At 53.3% G+C, this 23,100-nt stretch overlaps 1 protein-coding gene across 2 annotated transcripts in view; it reads left to right on the top strand.

Moving 5' to 3' along the window:
* PEPD (peptidase D) overlaps nucleotides 1-23,100 on the top strand; it is a 110,043-nt gene that overhangs the window by 38,336 nt on the left and 48,607 nt on the right. For both annotated transcript variants that reach the window (XM_057712067.1, XM_057712066.1), the window contains exons 8-9: nucleotides 6,248-6,323; nucleotides 7,247-7,293. In XM_057712067.1, coding sequence (XP_057568050.1) covers nucleotides 6,248-6,323; nucleotides 7,247-7,293 — 123 coding nt within the window. The remainder of the gene's footprint in view (nucleotides 1-6,247; nucleotides 6,324-7,246; nucleotides 7,294-23,100) is intronic.

Genomic DNA, 23,100 nt, shown 5'->3' with positions numbered 1-23,100 from the left:
CCTTCTCCCCCACAAACATGAGATCATAACTGATCATTTCGTTCCTTGTGCTGGGTATTGCCGTTTGAACATGGAGGTCAAAAGTTGAAACTTAATAAGAGCAAGCGTCTCACTTCCATAATTTAGGCTGTGGTTCTGCTTTCCTGTTCAGCAGATGATTAAATTGATCTGAAGGTAGGGTCGGAAATAAAAGGAGATACTTCTCTGCTGTCTGATAGCTCGGCATCGTGGATTTCAGTTAAGTACCTCCGGAAGCGTCACAGAAGAGCAGGCATGTCAGCCATTGTCGTGTGCCTTCTCGGGTTTTAAGTGAGACCGTGTTGACTGGAGTCGGTGTTATGCTGGTGTTAGAGCTGTTAATTACACGGAGCAGAGGTGGCCTGTGTGTATCCATCAGGCAGGGAAGTAACTTGTCTATTTCTACTCCCCTGCCTTTCGGTGCATGGGAGACGGTGAGGTGCGGGTAGTTTGGGGCAGACGCACACCAGAATCCTGCATCCTGGGTAACGTGCCCCAAATTAGAAATGGTACGTAGATGATGATCTAGATTCCTGGTGTGTGTGTGGAAAGTATTCCAGTAGAGTTGCTGCCTTGTCTGCTGGTGAATAGGCATTTAACCCTAAGTCAATGAGAAAGCCACGTGGAAAGTAGGGACCCGAGAGTAGGGGGAGAACCTGGCTTACAGTGCACCAGAAGGCCAGACACAGGATGCAGGGCTGTCAGGCCCTGGTCCCAGCCCTCCCTGCACGTGCCCCACGACTACCTGGGCCCTGGTCAGGTCTCAGGCACATGCAGCTCCCAGCTGAGCTAAACCGTTTTCTTCCTGGCTCTGGTTTCTCTGAGAGAACTTATTGATTGAGCCTCCTGAGGATATGTAATTCCAACCAGCTCTTTCCTTTCTGTCCCTCCTGTTGTCCTGGGTCTCCAGGTCACAGGCAAGGGAGGGAATGGCCGTGGGGGTCCTGTGGTATTGAATTCCCGCCCACCTCTCCCCCAGAACCAGCCCCTGCACATTCATCTCCAGGAGAGATGGAATTCCTGTCCGTTCAAATGGGTTTTGTTCAACACTGTGGCACTTTGATGCTTAGAGACTGATTTTGGGAATCCTTCATCCTGCCTTGCTACTGTTTTAATCAGTGGAGCATTCAGACCTCACTTAATTGATGTCTTAATCCTGGGTTTGATGCCCAGACGCAGTTTTGTGACCTGTGACTATTTAAGGAAAAAAAAAAAGCCTGCACGAATGCATCTCAGCCTGGTCCAGTTTTCGTCATCTCAGGCCAGTAGCAGGGGCCTCGGGGCCCTTGCCCCCTCCCCGCCTGTGGTGTTGCCTTTCTCCTTGAGCAGCCCCCTCGATGTGGTGATGCTCAGAGGCCTGGCCGCAGGGCAGGGACCCTGCCTGAGTGCCTGCGTCCCCTGCACACGTCAGGCATCTCCTCTTGCTGCTGGACGAGCCTGAGCTGCCTTCTGCCCAGACATCTTAAGTGGCATCAGTGCTGTCCTATCCTGAGCCTTGGTCCTCTGACGCTTCTTGGAGGAGGTGGCCTTCATTCTCTCCTGGGGATAGAAGCCTTGCAGATGATATTTCTCACCACCACCCCACATGTCCTCGGGCTGGACGAGGCGGGGGCTGAGTGTGGCACTCAGCATCCCTTACTCCAAGGCCGCTGGGCCTGCAGAGGCTGAACCACGGCGACATCCCGTTTTCTTGCCTCTTTGGGCTTGGGAGTAAAGGAAATAGCCTCCTCAGATGCAGGGCAGTGCAGTCTTCCTGCAGATGAGGAGAGACTGTGCAGAATGCGGGAGCATCTTACTGTTTCCTGCCGTGATCTTAAAAACAGTTTCTGGTGCTTGTGTTGTGGAGTTGACGGGGCCAGGCTGCTGGAATACCCCCCGCCCCCCGGCACCAGGGCAAGACTTCAGCCCCAGAGCACCCCGTGGACAGTAGGGTGAGCGGGCACGCGGCAGCTGTCTGCTTTCAGGGCCCTTAAAGCTTGGATTCAGCTGGGCCAGGCCAGTGCCCAGCCAGGCCGGCTTCACTGGAGAGCTGCCTTTATGGGACAGTTTGCACAACTGTTGGTTCGGTTTGATTTTTTTTTTTTTTTTTTTTTAACATGACTTGATACAATAAGTCTTGAGTAAACCAGCTAGAGGCCTAGTTTGTCATCTTCCCCAAAGTGAAAACTGGAAAGGAAAGCAGGACTCTGGGCCTCCATGGCTCTACATGTTTATCACCTCTCATGGGCAGCGAGCGTGGATTGGACTCCAAGTATCTCCTCTCCTTGGGCTGATGGAGTCTTTTTCCTGGCTTCTTTCGAGACCAAGGGTGCCCACACTGTAGGGAGGAGGCACGTGGAGAGCCTGTGAGGTGCGCTCCTGGGGTTCAAATGCAGGGGCTGCCTCTTGCTGCCTTTGTGGCTGGGGTGAGGCAGTGGTGGTGGGAGTTTGGGCTGCTGAGGCCTGGGGAGGCTGTGCCCCACCCCTCGTTCCTGCCTAGGGCCTGCCAGGCTGTGCAACATCCCGTGATGACCTGGTGAACAGCCCGGGGTGGGCAGAGTGGAGGAGGCCTGCTTTTCTTTTTGAGATGAGCTGTTCTCTCTCCTAGTTGGAAGTAAAGTGTTTTCTAGCTAGGGTGCAATGCCCAGGTACTGTGTCCACTCTGGGCCAGGCACTGTTCTGGCCCTGGGACCCTGCCCTCCAGGGCTATGGGCTTTTAGAGGGAGACTCAAATGAAAAGGAAATTACAAGTGTGATAGCTTGCTGAGGATTTACATGGACTGCCCAGGGAATAGAGGGAAGGGATTTAGCCTGGTGGGGGGCTGGAGGGGGCCTCTCCCCCCTTTCTGAGAAAGGAGCTAGAGGATGAAAGGGCAGGAGCCGGTTCCAGGCAGAGGAGTCCCTGTGGAGGTGGGTGGGGTAAGTGGTGGAGACAGGCAGAGTCGGGCCTGGAGAGTCTCTTGGTCACTGCATAGAGTTTTAACTTCATCTGGACATCTAGAAGCTACTAAACGTTTTAAGCTAGCGAAAGCTTGGTCAGATTTGCATTGCCTGAAGATCTGCAGCTGTGGTCAGGGAGCAGACAGGGCTGGAGGCCAGAAGAGCCAGGAGAGGTTGTCCAGGCTGGAGAGAGTGGGGTCTGGATGGAGAGAAAGGGGAGGCATGAGAGGTTGTGGAGGTGGAATTGCAGCCCTTGGTCTTTGGTTGGGTGTGGGAGTGATGGACGGATGAGAACGAGGGGCAGGGAGCTGTGGCTGGAGATGGGGGCCTGAGGGAGGGTGGGAGTCTCTGTCCCACTGAGCTGGAGGTGCCTGGGGTTGAGGGTGGGTTCCTGCAGGTGGGATGCAGCTGAGAGGCCTGTGTCAGAGCCCGGGGTTTGGGAGCGGTTGCAGCGGCCAGGCTCGGGGGCAGGGAGGGGAGGACCCATTAGAGATGAGCAGGGGCGGCCGCCGAGTGTGTACCAGCATCACGGCGCCCCTTGCTCTCGGGAGGGCACGGAACGCCTCTGGGTTTGGCAGCCTGGGGGTCATTAGCCCACACACTGGTGAGGCGGGGCTGGCAGAGTGGCAGGGGCTCAGGGAGAAGAGGAGAGGGGAGAGGGCTGGCGACAAGACAGGGAGGAGGTTCAGAAAAGCTGCTCTCCTCCGCTCCCGAGGCAAGGACTGTTAGGGTTTCCTTTCCAGAAACGTGGCCGGGTGGTTGGGGGAAGGCTTGGCTGGGGGAGGAGGAGGTCATGGAGCTTCCAGTAAGAGCAGCAGGTGCATGGAGGCAGTTGGGGGTGTCTGAGTCCAGGTGTGTGTGTTGAGGGGCTGAGCCTCACTGCCAGGAGGGCACCCTTTCCCTTGTAGGCCGGGAGGGAGGGGAGGATGAGGGTGAGGAAGGCTGGGGAGTTTGGAGAAAAGATGTGAGTACACCCATCTGCTGGCTTCCGTGTCCTCCAGGAAGGAGGGGATGAGTTCATCCAGGTGAGAAGGAGCCCTGGGAAGGCTCCGAGGTGGAAGAAGCTGAGAGCAACCTACACGCTCCCCTGTGACTCCTGGCAAAGCTGGGGCGTGTGCAGGCTGGTGGCCACTTGCTTGCTGTGCCGTCCGCCTAGCTCAGTGGTTTCCCCTCAGTCCTCATGTCCTGCACACACAGGCACAGGCTTTGTTCGTCCCTCGTGGGTGTTTGGCCAAGCCTGTGTAGTTGGAAGGGCACAGGGCCTAGGGGTCTGAAGCGCTGGCGAGAGTGTTGGCTACAGGACTGGACCAGGGCTCTAGGCTGAAGAGAGAGCAGATGGTCAGAGGAGGTGCAGCCCGGGCCTGGCTGCCACCTGTGTTGTCTCTCTGGTTATCACAGCATCGGAGAATAGAGAGGCCCACTGCCTGCTCACAGATCCTCGGGCTGGTGCCGAGCAGGGCAGGAACAAAGCACCAAGGGCTGCTAGGTGATCTGCGAGTGGGTTTGGACTTCACCCTCCAGGGCACAGGAAGCAGCTTTCTGTTCCCCCAGTGGAACTGCTTGCGGTGCCCGGAGGCAGAGCCAGAGCGCCTTTTTTTTTTTCTTTATGGGACTATTTTTTTAATTAATTAATTAATTAATTGGCTGTGTTGGGTCTTCGTTGCTGCACATGGGCTTTCTCTAGTTGTGGCAAGTGGGGGCTACTCTTCATTGTGGTGCACGGGCTCCTCATTGCAGTGGCTTCTCTTGTGGAGCACGGGCTCTAGGTGAGCGGGCTTCAGTAGTTGCGGCATATGGGCTCAGTAGTTGTGGCTCGTGGGCTCTAGAGCACAGGATCAATAGCTGTGGTGCACGGGCTCAGTTGCTGCACGGCATGTGGGATCTTCCTGGAGCAGGGATCGAACCCATGTCCCCTGCATTGGCAGGTGGATTCTTAACCACTGCACCACCTAGGAAGTCCCGAGAGCACCTTTATGATGGTGAAGAGCAAACTTAGGCTTCGGGGTCTGCTTCTCAAGAAAGAAAGCACGTTTGTTCATTTGGGAAAAGTCTCAGTGGGTTGGGAGTTTGTCTTTCCCACATCCCCTGGAAGGTTTCACAGTCTTAGGAAGATGTCCCTGTGCTGTGCGATGCCTTCCTCCCTTCCCAGTGACAAATGGCTGGTTGTCCTGTCTGGACACCATGGAGACCGTGCACGTCGGTAGCTGCCTCTGATGGAGGTGGGCACACCTTCCTTGCCATCCTCAGCCGCCTCGGCTGAGGCCAGCTCAGTGACGTCAGGCTTCAGTGGAGGACAGTGGCTGGACGAGCGGTGCGCTGTGGACGGAGGGGCAGGCGCTAATCTGCTATCGTGACACTCCGCTCTCCTGACCTCGAGGGGGCTTGAGTGTATTCCCTTTGTGAGAGGGAGAGGCGGCTGTGTGGGAGCTTTGGTGAAGGCAGGTCACCTTTCATAAGGGGAGCAGAGTCAGCCACGAGGGGCGCACCGCGGACTTCCATGCGCTCAGGGACTGGGCCTGCTGCTGCTTAAATGCTGTGACCTGGAGGTGCTTGTTTGAAATGGGTAGAAGGAGAAAATGAGTATTTAGCTTCTCTACGGGAGTCTTACTTAGGGTTGAGATTGATCGCAGGGACCAGAAACCTAACCAAATTTGTGCAAATTAACATGAGTTTATGGTGAGGATCCTGGGACACCCTCATCTTCCCCAGCTACCACCCTGGGAGTCCAACTGGCAGGAGGCACAGCTGAGCCTTGAAAGGATGGCAGGGTCTGTTGGTTACACCACCCCGCCCCTGTTCCCACCTTGACCCTGTCTCACGCAAGGGGCCTGAGTCACATGGTTTTCCAGGGCGCCCTGGGCAGGTGGGTGCGGTGGGGAGGCAGTGGGAGAGCTCTTCAGCCATCAGGGCAGAGCCCTGGGAGTCAGCACACTGAAGATTGAGGTCTAGCAGCCTTGCCTTGTAGATTGCATCCCCATTTAATGGATGAGGAAACTGAGTCTCAGGGAGGCCAGGTGTGTCTAGCTACAGAATCTGGGCTTCTAACACCCACAGCAGCTTCCTGACCTTGTAACTGGAAACAGCCTGCACTCCTGAGGCTGGCATTGAGTCGGGATGGGCCATACTTAGCGCAGCGTACCATTCCTGGAGCTTGGTGGCCCATTCTACCCCCACCCCCTGGCCCTGGCAACCCATCTGCAGCCCTGGGCTCCTTCCCGGGCTGTGCAGGGTGTGGAGGTCTCCCTGGAGGGGTCCGCCAGCTCCTGCTGGAAGTCTCTGACTTGCTGCTTCGTTTTTCTCCTCTCTGCAGCCGGGTCTTCAAGACAGACATGGAGCTGGAGGTTTTGCGCTACACCAATAAAATCTCCAGCGAGGCCCACCGGGAGGTAAGCTTGGCGCTGGCTTGTTGGACCCGGGTGTCCTGGATGGGCTGGGAAAGCAGCATCGCTCTGTGTGGGGCAAGAGGGCAGTGTCGAGACAGACAGTCTGGGGGTGGCGCGGGTCCCCGCTGGCAGAAAGTGTCGCTGCAGGCTGGAGATACGGAGCTGGCTCTTTACTGGTCCCCAGTGGGGACAGGGCAGGGAGGGCAGTGGCTCTGCCCCAGTTCCTCACCCTAAGGCACCCACCCTCAGGGAATGTCCCAGCAAGAAGTCCCAACATCCAGGAGACTAGAGCCTTCCCTCCTGGCGTTCTGGCGGTCCCAGTTCCTTGTAAAGAATCTGTGGTCCTTAAGCATGATTCAGACACATTTATTACTGTCATGCATGTTTTGAAAACACCCTCACATGGCTCTCTCCCAAAGCTTCCCACTTTACCTGAGGAGCAAGAGCAGATAAGGACGTTTATTTTTTGAAATGGGTCTGGGCGACTGGGATAGCCCCGTACCTCCTTACTGACATTTGCAGCTTTGTGTCAGGGGACAGACGGGAGTCACTGGGAGCAACAGCATCTCTTGTCTGAGTTCATTTTCTCTGTGTTTTATAAGGAAGGAATCTTCTTAAGATAGTTGTCATAGCCTCCTGAGCATTAAGTATTCACCAGACACATCTTGGTTAAATCTTCACTTGCCTGCCGAGGTGTTTACTGACTTCTGAGTAGAGGTGCTCCGGAGTGGTTTAAATAAACTGTATGACTTTGGAGCTTTAAAAAATTTCTGATTTGTCTCATTTCTGCACCACTGTGTGCACATATCATTCTTTTTTTTTTTTTTAAAGAAGAGATTCTTTTGAGAAAGTGCTATACGTTGTGTATAAGGCAGTGTTACTTATCTCCTTAATACAAATGTCTTTGCTTAATATCCCTCCTCCAGGTAATGAAGGCTGTAAAAGTGGGAATGAAAGAATATGAGATGGAAAGGTAAGCTGCTGTGCTTCTCTGGGTAAAGATTAAAATATAAAAAACAGTAATTTATGTTCCCTGAGCAAGTAACAGATGAGGCGCGGCGGCGCGGCGCAGCACACAGATTGAGTGGGGATTAGGACCAGGGCTTCGGTGTCGTGGGCAAAGAGGATTTTTCTTCCGACTGTGGCCACCTCCCTGGCTCTCGGCAGAGTGTTTGATGGTAATGGTCTTTGATTACTTTTCAGGGTGGTTTAGTGCCCCATCATTCCACTCTTGGACTTTGTTTCTGCAATTTGCAGGAAACTTTACCAAATAGCCGCTATTGTGACTCTGAAAGCCGCTAGTAAAACAGCTTGCCATTTTTATGTGTAAACACTGCCATTATGTCTGCTGTGCTTGGACGACTGGGTGGCGGGCTGGTTAAGTGGATCATAAAGCGTTCTGGAGTGCTCCATTGTCCTGCGGCTCCAATTAGGCTGCAGCGAGCCCGTTGCCACCCAGGGCCTTCCGGGGGCTGCCCTGCTCTGCTAGGTGTAGCCAGGCCAGCTCCTCAGCCCCGCTCCAGGACCCAGGGGTCAGCACACTGCTGTCCACGGCGTGAAGAAGACCCAGACGGCCCCAGTGGCTCCCCTCCTGCCCACCTCCTGGGGCAGGAAGCCCCCATTCCTGAGTCTCCCACCAGTGACCTCACCCCCCGGGAGCCCCCGCGGAGAGAAGACACTGAAGAGGCTTGTAAAACCTTTGAAATTCCCTGATAGAGAGACGTGTCTGTTGTTATTTATAAGAAGCCCCTTTCCAGCGCACCTGAGTTTATGCGAATGAGGGACTCTGGGAGAATGGGAGCTGGTTGCCAGAGGAACCCCGACCTCCCGGGAGAAGAAAGGGACTAGAGGTTAGGATTGAGTGCTGATCAGTGATTTAATCAATCATGTATCTAAGGAGGTAACGGCACTTCCATAAGCCCTAAACCAAAGGGTTTAGGAAGCATCTAGGCTGGCAAACACGTGGAGGTGCTGGGAGGGTGTCGCCCCTGGAGGGGTCTGGACGCTCCACGCCCCTCTCCGCGTGCCTTGCCCTGTGCCTCTCTTCCGTTTGGCTCTTCCTGAGTTGCATCCTTCATAATAAAGTGGTAATAGTAGGTAAAGCGCTCTCCTCCGTTCTACGAGCCGTTCTAGCAAGTTGTGAAACCCAAGGCTGGGTTTTGTGGGAACCCCTGATTGAAGGCCAATCAGTCAGAGGTAAAGGAGGCCTGGACTTGTTGTGATTGGTGCCTGAAGAGGGGGCCGTTTTGTGGAACTGAGCCCTTACCCTGCGGGGTCTGCACTGACTGCAGCAGTTAATGTCCGAAGGTGTCCACAAGAGGACCGCTGAGTGTGGAAAACCCACATTACATCCTTGATGTCAGGAGTGTTGTGAGCACCAGAGAGCGTTTTGCCTCGTGCCCTTTCCTGCCTGGCCACGTAAGAGCTCGGTGCTGCTCCCCCTTCCGCACCTTGCAGGGCCCAAGTCCGCCCCGGTACCCTCAGGGCCTGCCCTGCCTCCACCCCACCCCAGCCTTTCTGGCCGCCCAGCTTAGCCGTGCAGGGGGCGGGCGAGGTGCAGCCGGAGTCGGCAGTGGGCATTTCCCATCACTGTCGCGTGGCCTGGAGATAGGCGTATTTTTTCAAAGTCTAAAAACCCTTAAAGGAGTCCTGAACAGGAAGCCTCTGTACTTCTCTCCTCTTACCCTGGGAGATAAGAGGTTAACGTGGCCTTGGAGGCCCTGCTGCCATGACTTCCCAGGAGGGGGCATGGAATACATGAGTCATCAAGGACCCAGCTCTGTCATGCCAGCCCGAGGAGGACAGGGAAGGGCGTGCGGAGCCGTCCCAGCGCTTGCCTCCCTGTGGCCTCCTGGGACTGCTCTAGGAGTCCCAGGGTCCTCGCCCCGCCCTCGCCCCATCCCCCGTCCGTGACAGGAGGAGGTCTGCGGGGCTACCAGGGAGGCGGCCGGGCCGTGGGCCCCTCAGACTGGCCCTGGCCCAGAAATCTGTCCCCAGCTCAAGTGGCCCGTCGTGACCCCCAGCTGACGCGTCTAGTAAAATAACCCAGACGCTGGAGCAGGACGCGCTGGCCCCAGTGTGGAGCCGCCCTGACTGCTGCACTGTGCCCTAAGCGGCGGGGAGTCCGGCTCCGAAGGTGGCTCCTGGGAGGGGCCTGAGCCGTCCTCAGTGTCCCAGAGCCAGATAAACCTGCGTGTGAGGTCTGGGTCAGGGGCTGGGCACCCGGAATACCTCCCCCTAGGTAATAGAGGTCTTTTTTTCCTTTTTATGAGAAATTTCAAATACCCCCCACCCCCAAGTAGAAGAGATAATGAATGTTGAATTCCCCATGAGGGATTTTTGTTTAGTTTTGTTTTGCTGGAGTATTTAAAACCAAACCCCAGACATTGTGTCATTTTACCTGTAAACCCGTCAGTGGGCGTCTCAGTGGATGAGGGTGTTTTTTTCCTTTTCACATAAGCACTGTGTCATTACCACCTCTAAGTAAGTTAACAATAATCCTTAATATTATAAACATCTAGTCCACGTTGCCTAAAGCTATCTTTTTAGAGTCGGTTAGTGTGAGTTGGGCTTCAGCGTCTACATGTTGCGGTTGGCTATTGCTGGAAGGAGAGCCTCTTGTTGAGCTGAGCTCTGGGGAGATCTTACACCCATCTACCAACTGCTCAGCCTCCCCCTCAGCCCTGAACCCCAGGTCGACCCCACTGCTGCCTCCTCTGTGGACCAGGCTCCGGGCTAGAAGCAGCCACCCTGAGGGTGCCAAGTGGTATTAATCCAGCTCAGTGTGCCAGGTGCGTGCCCTGTTGTGCACCTACTGTGCACCGTGCCCACCCTGCAGCTGGCTGCAGGCGGTACAAAGGGGCAGCAGTGGCTGCCCTCTCGGCCTCAGCCTGGCAGGAGGGCCATCTGATCTGTGGGGCCCTGAGCCCTGAGAGCAGTGGGGTTCCTGGGGTGGAGGGCAGGGAGGTGTTTTAAAAGCTGAGGCAGAGATGATGAGAACAAGAGACAGAGTCTATTTCTGAAGGGCAGGAGGGTAGGGTGATCCTGGGAGGCAGATGGTGTCACTCCCTAGAGACCATGGGAAGATGGTTGTCCTGGGACATTGTCACATCTTGGGGTGTTCCTGGCCAGATCTGAGGAGGCCACCATGCACTGCCCGTGCCAGCCTGAGCCCGGGGGCTCCTGCAGTAGTGAGGGGGGCCGACGTCTCTGCCTCGAGCTTGCTCTCTCCCCACAGACATGTCTCTGTCACTGCGCAGGTAGCCTGGGATGCTCTTTTGTGGCCTGTGTCCTCGGAGCCTGGGAACTTCCTCTTAGAGGCCCCATCTCGTTAATCTGTGCATCTGCCCCACAGTTGGTGTCAGGAAATACATGTGGGTGGGTTAGGTGGATGGGCAGGAGAGAGAAGAAAACGTCCTGAACTACTTTCCTCCCGTCCTCCCTGCCACTGTGAACTTCAGTGTTCTTCTCTTAACCAAGTGGGAGTGTGAAATCTTGTCTAAAGCAGGTGGTGGGTCCCCAGGAGGTGTGGCCTTCTTAACACAGGCTGGACTGATGCCGGGGACGGTCCAGGGCAGCGACTCCTGTGCAGGCCACCAACCCCTGGGTTAGAAAAGCATCCCTAGAGCCTTCTGGACATTCTGCTGAGGGTATAGCCAGCTCCAGCCCCACAGAGGGACACAGGGCAGGAAGGGCAGGGAGTCGTGTGCAGGCCACCAACCCCGGCTTAGAAAAGCATCCCTAGAGCCTTCTGGACGTTCTGCTGAGGGTATAGCCAGCTCCGGCCCCACAGAGGGACACAGGGCAGGAAGGGCAGGGACTCCTGCGTGTGGGGGTGGGGGAGGAGATGGAAAATCACCTGGAACGAGGGCACACCACCGGCACAACGGTGCTCAAACTAGACGGGGGCTGCTGACCGGGAGACCCAGTTCTAAGCCTCATCTCTTTGTTTTGTTTTATCATCCAAGATCTGTCATAAAATCTTGAGGGCATGTTGGAAAGAAGGAAGTGAACTGATGGCATTTATTAAGACTCCTCCTCCTCTGTGCTGTGCCTGTGAGCAGCGTTCCAGAGGAAATGAAAATCAGTTTCCGCAGTTGAGGTGTAGTAAATTGTGTTAAACCAATAAGACGTTACTGTTTGGGTAAATCGGGTGCTAACAGCATCTGACTGCAGGCCCAATCAGGCAGCGTGTTTTACCGCCTCGTATTATTTAATGTGAGTGGCGTCACTGGCTTGTCGCCGGCTGGCGTGCGGCTGGCAGCTGAATCAATTACCTGCAAACACTAATTTAGAGCATGCTCAATTGGCTGTGTAAGCAGGTCCCGATTCGCATTTGCCACAAGGAGATTAATAACTTGACGTTCTTGACGGTCTGGGACCTTAATTGAAATTATGCTCTCTTTCTCTCCAAGCTGTGAATGGGGCATTTCAGGCCCTTTCCCGGCAGCTTCCGCGGGGGTTGTGGGATTCATTTCACAGGCGGGGGGTCTGTGAGATGTACTAGGGGGTGGCATGGCCTTGTCCTCCTCCCCTAGCTGGGGTCCTTCTTGGCAGACACCCCATCCCCATCTGGAGACCCCTGACAAGGCCTGGTTTTCCCTGTGCTCCATCACAGGCAAGAGCTGACAATAAGAGTCCCCTGTTTTCTTTCAGTCATTTCTTAATGACGAACTGCGGGGCTGAGCTCCTCTGCGCTCAGAGTGGCCTTGCTCTCTCCTGCCCTTTGGCCAGAGGGAACCAAAGGATTCTGTGTGTTCAGTGTGGCCGCTGGGCCTGACTGGGGGCGGGGAGGTGGGCCCGGGCCTAAGGGGCTTCTCCCCAGGCTCACAGTCACACTCCCCACCACCCATACCACGTATCACACACATACTGCCCCACACACCCTCACACCCCCCCCCCCACTCATCGCACACCACAGGCAGACTCCATCACTCACACCACGTACCACACACACAGCCCCCCCCACTCCTTCACACATTCACATCCCACCACGTGTACACGCAAGCCATACTCACACCACGTGCGCATACCACACGTGTAGCACACACCACACCACGCACGCACACACGATTCCATCTGAGCCACGTGGTGCTGGATCCGTGGCTGATCTTTCAGTTTACCCAGCCCAGGGAGCAGGCTGCAGAAACTCTTGCTGTGTTCTTATTAAACAAGCCCGTTTTTTTGTTCTTGTTTTTATTTTTCCTGAGGATTAGAAAAATTTAACTCCAGCAAGGATAATTGGAAGGTGTGGAGTTGCCAGGAAACCCCACGCCACTTCTCACCCGTGGTGGTTAGGGCCGCAGAGAGCGGAGGCAGGTGCGGCAGGCCTTTTCTGTCTCTCCCGCCCAGGCCTGGCCAGCACAGTTGACCCCTGAGCTCACCCCTCACTCTTTGCAGTGCCACCCCACCCCTTGCTGGTCTGGACCAGCGTCTCTGTCAGAGCTGCGTTTCCGTTCTCAGGTTAGCGCCCTGTTCTTCTGTCCACCCCTCCTGGTGCAGTATAACCCCTGCGGGGCTGCCTCTTAGACACCTGGGCCTGCGTCGCCCTCCTCTGGCTCTGGGTCTCACCGATGGCTCTCCCCGCCTGGCGTGTTGGGCGGGGTCCTCAGACACGGCCCTGTGTGTCTCTGGCCACGCCCGTGGGTCATGCTGGAGATCCAGGGTGTCGTTGGTAATGGACGTCACCCAGAGGCCCTTGTTGCTTCCTGCTTTCCTGGAGGTCTTGGAGGTGTTACCTAGAGTGGTCCAACCCAGTCTGGTCTCAACCTAGGCAAGCTCGGGCCTCAGTGAAGCTGCTCTCAGTTTATCTAGCCCAGGAAGGTGCTAGATTTTGCCTGGGGCCTTTGGGGCAGGTCTGGGTCCAGGCAACCTCTGAGACCAGAGCCCCTGGGTAAGAACAGACGTGATGGACCCTTCTCCGCGGGCCTGGTCACTGTCTGGGCAGTGAGCGCCCTGCACCCTCCACAGCAGACACATCGCTCACTCTCATTAGACACTCTGAGGGATGAGGCTGTGGCCTGGGCTGCTGAGACCCCCAGGTCCGGGTGAGGCCAAACCGGCTCTTTGCCTCATGTTGTGAGGCTGGTGCGGGTTTCCTGCCAGCACTTCCTCGGCTGTTGGAGATGGGCCACACACAGCCCACCACGAGAGCGTCAGGAAACCCCCATCTGTTTGGTGCACCCCTCAGGAAGGCCGCCCAGGAGTCCTGCACCCCCGCCAGCCGCGCCTTGGTGTGTTTGAGCTGAGCCTTTTCTGAGAGTCAGGGCCTTCTTGGGTGGAGAATTTCCTGGGAGTTCCGGGCAGGCTTTACCTCATCCTGGCCTCCAGGATACCAGGCAGGGCGTATCCTGTGTGCCCACCCAGCCTGCTCTGTCTGCAGACCCAACATCAGAGAGGAGAGCCGTGAGGTTCAGCAGAGCCCGGCGTCTGGGAGTGTAGCTGAGCCTTAGGGGTGGGGAGGCTGTGGGGATCTGTGACTTAAAGCCTGTGTAGCTCTTTTTGCTCAAAAAGTAGCTGAGAAATGGGCACTTATAGGACGTAAACTAACCTGACATCCAGCTAGAAAGCTGGGCAAAGAGCTGGAGGGAAGGGCTTCCTGCAGATGTGCACCCTGGCTGATGCAGCCCTAATTAGAGCTTTTGGGGACGAAGCCAACAGAAATAGGCATTTTCTTTTCAGATGCTGGGGGAATTGCCCCTGGGGAACCCATTAAGTAACAGTGGTGCCGGCAGGCATCTTTATGGATTTGCCTCTAGTGTTTCACCATTGAACCTGGTGCTGACTGTTGATTTTCGATAACTATTTATCATCAGTTTAAGGAAGTAGTGCTTTCTTCCTGGCTTACTAGATTTTATCAGGAAAGGATGTTGAATTTTATCAGCCTTCTGTGTCTGTGTTTTAAGCAATTAATAAACTTTTAACTTTAGAACAGTTTTAGATCGCAGGAAAGTTACAGGAACATTACGGACAGTTTTCTTTTCCCCCAGTTGTTAATGTGATTGTGATACATTGTCATAACTCACGAATAGTGTTCATACATTATTATCGAGTCCATACTTTATTCCACTTCCCTTAGCTTTTACCTAATAACCTTCTTCTATTCCAGGATCCCACCATTATTACATTTAGGCTTCCCTGGACTGTGGCAGTTTCCCCGACTTTCCTTGTTTGAGCAGAACTGGTCAGGTGTTTCGTAGGATGCCCCTCAGTTTTTCTGATGTTTTTCTCATACTTAGACTGGAGATACATGTCTTTGGGAGGAGGACCCCAGGGGTAAAGCGCCACTTTTATATCTCATCTTTCTAGGGGTGCATGCTAGCAACCTGACTTATCACTGATGTTGACCTTGATCACCTAACCGAGGTAGTGTTTGTCAAGTTTCTCGACTGTAAACGTACGGGTTTTCCCCCTTTCCGTAGTGAATTCTTCATAAGGCAGAATACACAGCCCACAGGTAAGGAGTAGGACATTATGCTCTATGTCCTTGAGCAGGGAGTTATCTGGATACACTATTCGGAATTCTTCTGTACAGGAGATTTGTCTCTTGTCTCCTGTTTATTCAATCTGTATGGACTCGTATTTTATACTTTGGGTTATAAACCAATATTACAGTATTTTGTTGCTTAAATTGTTCCAGTTTGGCTGTTGGGGGCTCTTTCATTTGGCTCCTGTGTCCCTCTGACACACCCCATAATCTTGCTTTTTCTTTTTTTTGGCTGTGTTGGGTCTTCATTGCTGCATGTGGGCTTTCTCTGGTTGTGGCGAAAAAAATGAGGGGCTGCTCTTTGTTGCGGTGCGCGGGCTTCTCATTGTGGTGGCTTCGCTTGTTGTGGAGCACGAGCTCTAGGCGAGCCGGCTTCAGTAGTTGCAGCGTGTGGGCTTAGTAGTTGTGGCTCATCGGCTCTAGAGCACAGGCTCAGTAGTTGTGACGCCTGGGCTTAGTTGCTCTGCAGCATGTGGGATCTTCCTGGACCAGGGCTCGAACCCCTGTCCCCTGCATTGGCAGGCAGATTCTTAACCACTGCGCCACCAGGGAAGTCCCAGTTTTGCTTCTTGAGCACTTCCTTTCTGGCACTGTGGGATCTCCAAGCTCATGTTGTCTGTCCCTTGCTCCAGCCATTTCTCTGAGGAGCCCTGGTGGCTTTTACTGGAGCAGGGTATCAGATACCAAGACTGGGCGCTGGGTGTCCGTTAGATGAATTTTATGACCAGACTTCCTGGTGCAGAGCCAGCCTGGCATCCCTGGCACCCCCTACTCTGTTGTAGTGGGTTAGTATTTTAATAAGCGGCAGAACTGAAATGAGGAGGCAGTACACTCTCGTGATTAGAACATGATCTCTAGAGACTGGTGTCCTGGGTTTGGGTCCCCATTGTGCCACTTGCTGTGCCTCAGTTTCCTCACCTGGAAGAAAGGATGACAGCACTTCATAGGGTGGTTGGGAGGATGTAGTCAATTGTATGTGCAGTCTATGGAACAGTATGTCTAGTAAGCATCATAATGCTTGTTTTGATGTTATTCTTTTCCTAGCATTGCCTATAGGTTCAAAATAGGGGGTTGAGGGGTACATTTTTTTTCAACTTTCTTAGCCATATTTTGAGATCAGAGTTTTTGAGATCATGATTTGGGGAGCTCTCCACATTTTTCTGTTGTTTGGGAGGCACAGGGGTTGTCTCTTCCTTGAAAGTATAAAGAAGTCTTTTGATGCTGTCAGAACCTACTGTTTCTTTGGGGAGAATTTCTTTGATACCTTTTCAGGTTTTCCTATGGGGGTTTTATTCTGACTTTATCCTTCTTAAAGTCAATACAGTACACTTCCCTGGAAAGTCGTTGTTTTCATCCAGAATTTTAAACTTCTTAGAACCAAGTTATCAATTTTATTCTCTTAAGTTTTAAAAATATATTCTCTAGGGAATTCTCTGGTGGTCCAGTGGTTAGGACTGAGCGCTTTCATTGCCGGGGTCCGGGTTCAGTCCCTGGTTGGGGAACTGAGATCCAGAAACGAAAGGTACACCGCGTGCTCCCCCTACCCCCCCAGTTTTCTCTATAACTGTAGTTGTATTTCCTTTCTCATTCCTAACTGTGTATTCGTATTCTTTTCCTATTCATTAGCATTGTCAGAACTGTGTCTGTTTTATTGGTTTTTTCATAAAATCAGCTGTTAAATTGTATTTATTGGTTCTGCTTGTCTAACTTCGTGGATTCCCAGTTTTATTACTGGTTCCTTTCTCTCCCCCTTCCTGACCTTGTTTTGAACATCCGGCTTTTAACTTGTTTAGTTGAATCTTAGCTTTTTATTTTTTCTTCCTCAGTAATAAGTGAATTTTAGCTAGTATATTTTTTAATGCTGCCTTGACCATATCCTAAGAGGTTTTGATTGATTCGTTTTTTAACCAAAGAAATGAACTAAGAGCATTTCTTTTCATTTCTAGGTAGATGTGGTTTGTTAACTTTCTGTTATTGGTTTCTGGTTTTATCACCATTGTAGTGAGAGATTGTGGTCTACGTACATTTTGAGATTTTTCTTTGTGGCCTGGACATATTCTTTGTCAATATTTTATGGAATACTGGAAAATGTTTATTTTTTGTTTGTAGAGTACATACTTTGGTGTACATTAAATCAGATTTCTTACCTTATTCCAGTCCTCTGCCTCCTTCCTTATTTTTATATATTTAAGATTAAGAGGGAGGGTTTTATGAATTCCTCTTTGTGATTCTTAGTAGCTTTTGTCTTACTCATTTCCATCCCAAGTTGCTTGATGCATAAAGGTTGCTGATTAAGACTTGACTGTGATATTTCACCTTTTTACAGCTTTTCAGAACCATTTTGACCTAATTAATCCTTTTTGTCTTGAATCTGACTTGAACTGATACTGCTTTTGCTACTAAATGTTGTCTTTTGTTGCATTTTCCTGGTGTATCTTTGCTACCCCTTTATTTTGAACTTTGTTCACTTGTTGCAGTTTACTTGTTTCAAATGGAGCCCCTCCCAGTGTTAAGAGAGCCACTGGCTTCTGTGGTGATGACCAGTATGTTCTATTTCTGATACATAGTCTCCTTTGGTACTTTCTGGTTTCTGTTCTGGCATTGATTGTGTGTGTGTGTGTGTGTGTGTGTGTGTGTGTGTGTGTGTGTGTGTGTGTGTGTGTGTGTGTCTTTGGAAAGTTGGTGAAATTTCCTTTGTTCTATTTTATATGCATTCCACTTTTATTGTAGAATTTACCTTTAAATAAAGAAAAAAGTGACCTGTATTTTTCTCCATCCTCTACCTCTGTTAAAAAGTTAATCATTTTAATAACAGTTATTTAGACATCACTGTCGTACTGAATCCAGTGTGGACCCCTATTTTGTACTGTGTTTTCCCTTTCCTCTAAAGCATCTAGTTTGACCTTGCACGTTGGAGACAGCTTTTGTTGCCTCCTATGTGAAGGATGGCTTTACTGGGTATTGAATCTCTGTTCTATGAAAACATTCCCTGCATTGTTGCTGGAGGTCTTAGGCAAATCATATTCTTTCTCCTTTCTAAGACACTTTTAATGTTCTTGCCCGATGCTTATAGGCTTCTTGAGCACAACAGTATTTCCCAAGGATCTGTCTCGGTGCTGTTCTGTGCTTCAGCCATCCTTCGGGAGTGACAATCCCGCGGCCTCGCCAGCTGGGTGGGAAGCCCTGGAGGCGGCTCCTTGAGGAGCGGCACGAGCTAGGCCTCATGTTGGCCGACAGCTCTTCAGCCAGGCAGCAGGGGTGGGTGCAGGGGGCAGCACAACTCCAGTGGCAAGACTCAGATCAGGTATGTTCTGACTTAGGCCAGTGAGAGGTAGAGCAGAGAACACCTGCATACAGCAGCCGAGGTGGAGGAGGACACAGCCTGTTGACTGGGATCCAGGCGACAGGCCTGGTGGTGTCAGAACCGCTCTGTGGAGTCGGGAACAGCTGGGCCACCAGCCAGGACAGGCCAGAGGCAGTGGCTGCATGCACACTCAAGTGAGAGTGTCGGATGCTCTGTATTTTCTCTTCTGCTGGTCACTCCCCAGGGACAGGCATTTATCCCCTTGGGTCATGTTGTCTGAGACCTGTGATGTAATTGTTTATTGTGTCACCCTGCACCGATGTCACTCCCCGGTCTCTCTGTGGCTTCCTCCTCAGTTACAGGAGCTAACGTGGTGACCCACTGGGTACCAACAGCTGTGTAGACAGGCCTGGGGTTGTCCCTACGAGCTCCCAAATGGTCTAGAAACTGGTTCTGTCATCTGAACAATGAAACCTTTCTTCACCTCAGGGCCTTCTTTTAAACCCCTATTTGACATGTATCAGGTCCTGGCTGCTGCCTCGAGGCTCTCATCTTTTCTCTTGTAATCCCCACTTCTGCATCGGTGGAAAGTTGGCAAGCTTGTCTTCCCATTCACCTCCTGTGACCCTTTCCAGAAGCTCTGCTCCTCCCTACTTACGCCCATCTTATAACTTGGCCACCACACCTGTGGTCTTAGAGAGCCCCTTTCCTTGGTGGCCCCTCCTGCATCCGTGACTTTCGGCTCTCACTCTTCCGAGTCCTCGTGGAGCCCATAAAAACACGGGCTAGAGACTCTTTTTAAGTTGCCTCCTGTTTCCCGCAGGAAGACTTGCTCTGGCTCCTTCTGCAGAGCCGAATGAGAGCTGTCTGATTGATCCTTAGATGTGGGGTGCCGTTGACATGGCTCAGGCCCAGAAGAAAAGGGGAGGGAGGTTTGGGTTGCCTGTGGATTCACTGTCAAGATGACCACCCAGAGGAGCTGAGGAGGGCGTGAGCCACACCGGGGGTGCAGCAGGCCTCCGCTCTGGCCATGGGAGACATCTCCCCTGCACTGGCCACTGAGGGAGTTGGTTTCGGCTCTACCCTAGCTGGCCTGCCTTCCCCCTGGGGCCCCAGTGAGAATGGGCTGCAGCCCTTGTGGATTTCCTGAAGCTTCTGCCAGGTTAGGGTCTTGTGGGGAGTGGAAGCTTTGGTGTCCCCACTTCTTACCCCTCAGGAGGAATTTTCTAGCAAGACAAAGTCCAGAGGTTGTAAACTGATGGGTGGCCTTTGGGCTGGACCCAGGGCGTGGGCAGTGTTAGTTTGGCCCACGTGGTTCTTTTGGTTGTTTTAAGTCAACAGTTAAAAATCAGGAGACTCGGAACTTCCCTGGTAGTCCAGTGGTTAAGACTGCACGCTTCCAATGCAGGGGGCATGGGTTTGATTCCTGGTCAGGGAACTAAGATCCCACATGCCGCGTGGTGCACCCCCCTCAAAAAAAAAATAATAAAAAAAATAAAACAAAATAAAAATGATGTTTAAAAAAAATCAGACTTCTCTGGGTTTCCCCAGAAATTGAAATTGACAGTATCCTTGGGCTGGAACTCCCACAGAGCAGCAGCCCAGTTGGGCAGAGTAGCCTTTGGGGTACAAGCTGCAGGCCCCGCCCCTCCCTGCTGCCTCCCTCAGCACGGAGGCAGACCCTCTCCATCTCCTTTTCTCATGGCTCTCATGCCATTGGTTCTTTTCATAGTTTAGAAAGATTTCTCATAACAGTGTCTCTATCAAAAGAAAGAAAGAGAAAAGATAGTCAAAAGGGTCATGTATTTCAAGAAAAATGAGAGCACTATGGGAAAAAAAAAAAAAGGGACTGTTTCGTATATTTCGTGTATAAATCTCTGGTCAACTTCACTCCTTTACAAGTTACCTGCCAGGTGCTCCCAGGCCTCTGAGCTGGTCCTGGCCCTCACCCCCACCCCAGAGTAGCTTTTCTGCTGTTCCGTACAGGAGGCGCCCCATGGCAGATGGGAAGGGATGAGGATGTGGCTGTAGACAGGGGGCCCATCTCGGAGGGCAGTCTGCCCTTCTGGGTCCGATGAGCAGAAAGCATCACTCTGAGTCCCAGGAGCTTATGGTGTGAAATTACCCTGTAGGAGCCGTTCTTTCAGCTTGGCTCCCAGAACAAGCAGACAGTTGTGATTTTGCTGCAAGGTTTGGTGCCGGTTTTTAGAAAATTCTCATCCAGACCTGTTGCATTCTGGTGCAGAAAGATGCTCCCTGTGGGAGCAATTATTCTGGGCTGGGAGTTTTTCGCTCCTAACTCTGAATTCTGTAGATGTCATAAAGGGTTTAATCCAGGAACTCTGAAAGCCTGTTTCCATATCTGCCAGCAGGCACGTATGCTTTTAAAATCCGGAGGTAATTGATGGTGGAACCACAGGGAGGGCTTCCCACTTAGAGGTTCCAACAACAGGGGCTGCGCCCTGGGGCTGCTGCGAATCCAGAGTTGTGTCCCGCACGAGCCTCCCGGGCCAGGGTGGCCTCTGTGCCCTGCGCAGGGGCTCCCTTTGGTCCCTGGCATGGAGTGGGTCTTTGAGCTTCTACAGTTGTTGAAGGGCCTACCACAGTCCTGGCCACGGCCTCCTCCTCCCGCAGCTGCCCCAGAACAGGGTGAGGAAAGATGCAGGGTTGGGTGAACAGTCAAGAGACGGGTTCCTGCTGCTCCTATGGACCCGGGACTCTCCAGGTGTGCTTGAGGTGTGGAAGAGATGAGGATGTCCAGGAGCCAGGCTGCTGCTGCCTGGCTGGGGGCCGTGTCCCGTGTTGGTGACGGGCCCCGGGCCATGGGCCTGGGCTAGCATGTAGTCACTGTGGAGTATCCTGGGTTCATTCAGACCCCTGTACTGCCACGACCCAAGTCCCCTCCTGTCCCCTCCTTCCCTGAGCAGAATAAGACGGTGGCCCCTGCCCGTGGGTGCAGCCCTGGCCACAAAGGCTGGCTTCCCCGGGCCAGCACCTGCGGGAACCCGGTGTGGTTTCTGCTGCTCACGGACCCAGCCGGCTGCCTTTATGTTAATTCCACTGTTTTTTTAGAAAAGCCAGTTCTGTGGCGGCCACATCTCCTCAGCCCCTTCTGCTCCAGCGTCACGCAGCTGTGCCTTCCCCTGGGGCCATCCTCCGTGAGCGTGCCACACCCACGCCAGCCAGGCGGACTGTGTTCAGGACTGTACCCTGGGTCCCCTCGCTTGTGAGTGGCAGTCCCCTACCTTCTGTGTCTGGGCCTGGGTGGGGCTGTTCTCACGTCCTAACCTTCAGGAGCAGCGCTGTGGCCTGCCTGGTGGCTCTCCTGGGTGTCCTGGCAAGGGCCAGGTGCGCTGTCGCCACCCCTCCAGCCTGGGGTGGAGAGCCCTGCCCGTCCAGCCCCCCACACAGTGGATGCCTGGTGGCTGCTGGGGTCAGGGCCTGGCTGGGCGTGCTTTTGCTGTTTTCTTTTTGTCTTGCTGTTCATCCAAGTGGGGTTCAACTGCTCGACCTGGAGCTGGGCTGGTGGCTGTGGAGATGGGTACCCTGGGTTGGAGAGGCTGATGCTGGCCGGGCCCTGCCCCCTTGGGTGGCGAGTAGCCCTTTTGTGGGGTAGGGGTTGCTTGGGAAAGAGGTACCAGCTGCAGGACTGGGGAAAGAGAGAGGGTCCTCCTGGATGCACAGTTTGCAAATGGGGCACCTCGTTGGTCCCACTAGCCACAGCCAGCTGGCATATGTCCCTGAAGCCCGGGGTGACATTCTGCTGAGGGGTAGGAAGGGCTTGACCGAGGCATGGGCAGCTGGTGCTGGCTGCAGCTGGACCAGTGTCACTGTCCCGCAGGTGAAAAGACACAGGGAGTTGTGTGCAGGTGCCCGAGTGAGTCTGGGGCCTGGCCGCCAGCACGGCCTGTCTGATGAGAGCGTGGTCGGTGCCTTTCCCCACAACGTGGGGTCATTCAGAATAGGCTCTACACAGTCCATATATTTTCAGCACGAGCTGGAGTCCTTGAATCATTTATCTTGGCAGCTCTTCTTGAAACTGGAGAAAGGTAAAAATTCATCTAGGTGCTGAGAAAGGAGCCTGGAAGAAAAAAGTGTCTGGTGGCTGCCGTGATGGGTGGTGTGCCTAGAGAGAGTGCTGGTGGCTCAGAGATCAAACAGCTGAGAAATGGTTTCCCAGGAAGAACTCAGGGAATTCTAAGTAGGTAATGAGTAGTGACTTTCTTTTGATTTACGGCAAGACTTCACAATCAATCTGTCATGCTTTGAAGAGGAAAGAAATGAATCTTCGAGAGGCTGCAGTCTGGATGGTTCGGACTGGCAGCCCTGCCTTGGGGTGGGCGTGGGGGTGCATGCCAGAACTCCAGCCAGGGGCGCTCTAGGTGGGGGGTCTGCGTCTCTCTCCCGCCACGAAGACACAGGCCCCTTCCTGGCAGGCAACAAAGCTGTGGCTGGAGCTGGCCTGGGGGCGGGGCTCCTCACATCCTCTCTCTGGCCTCTGAGGTCTTGGCTTTGACCTTGGTGGGACGCTGGTTCAGCTTTCAGGTCATGGGCGATTCAGGCCCCGGTGGTTTGTGGCCACAGCCTCCTTGAGTGCTTTGGGGACCTCTCTCCTCCTGGCCTGAACGCGTCTGTATTAACTTGCTAGGGCTGCTGTAACAAAATACCACAGACCAGGGGCTTAAGTGATAGAAATTTATATTACAGTGCTGGAAGCTGGAAGACACCAAAATCAAGGTGGGGGCAGGTCTGGTGTCTCCTGAGGCCTCTCTCCTTGGCTTGCAGATGCCGCCCTCTCCCCGTCCTCACACGTCCTTTCCTCAGTGGCTGCACGTCCCTGCTGTCTCTCTGTCCTCATCTCCTCCTATAAGGATGTCAGTCAGATGAGATTAATTTAAAGACCCATTTAAAGACCCTGTCTCCATACAGTCACATTCTGAGGCACGGGGGTTAGGGCTTCAGCTTAGGAATTTGGGAGGCTCACATCTCCG

This window comes from Hippopotamus amphibius, chromosome 16, assembly GCF_030028045.1.
Source record: "Hippopotamus amphibius kiboko isolate mHipAmp2 chromosome 16, mHipAmp2.hap2, whole genome shotgun sequence".
NCBI lineage: Eukaryota > Metazoa > Chordata > Mammalia > Artiodactyla > Hippopotamidae > Hippopotamus > Hippopotamus amphibius.
This window is presented reverse-complemented; position numbering and strand designations above follow the sequence as displayed.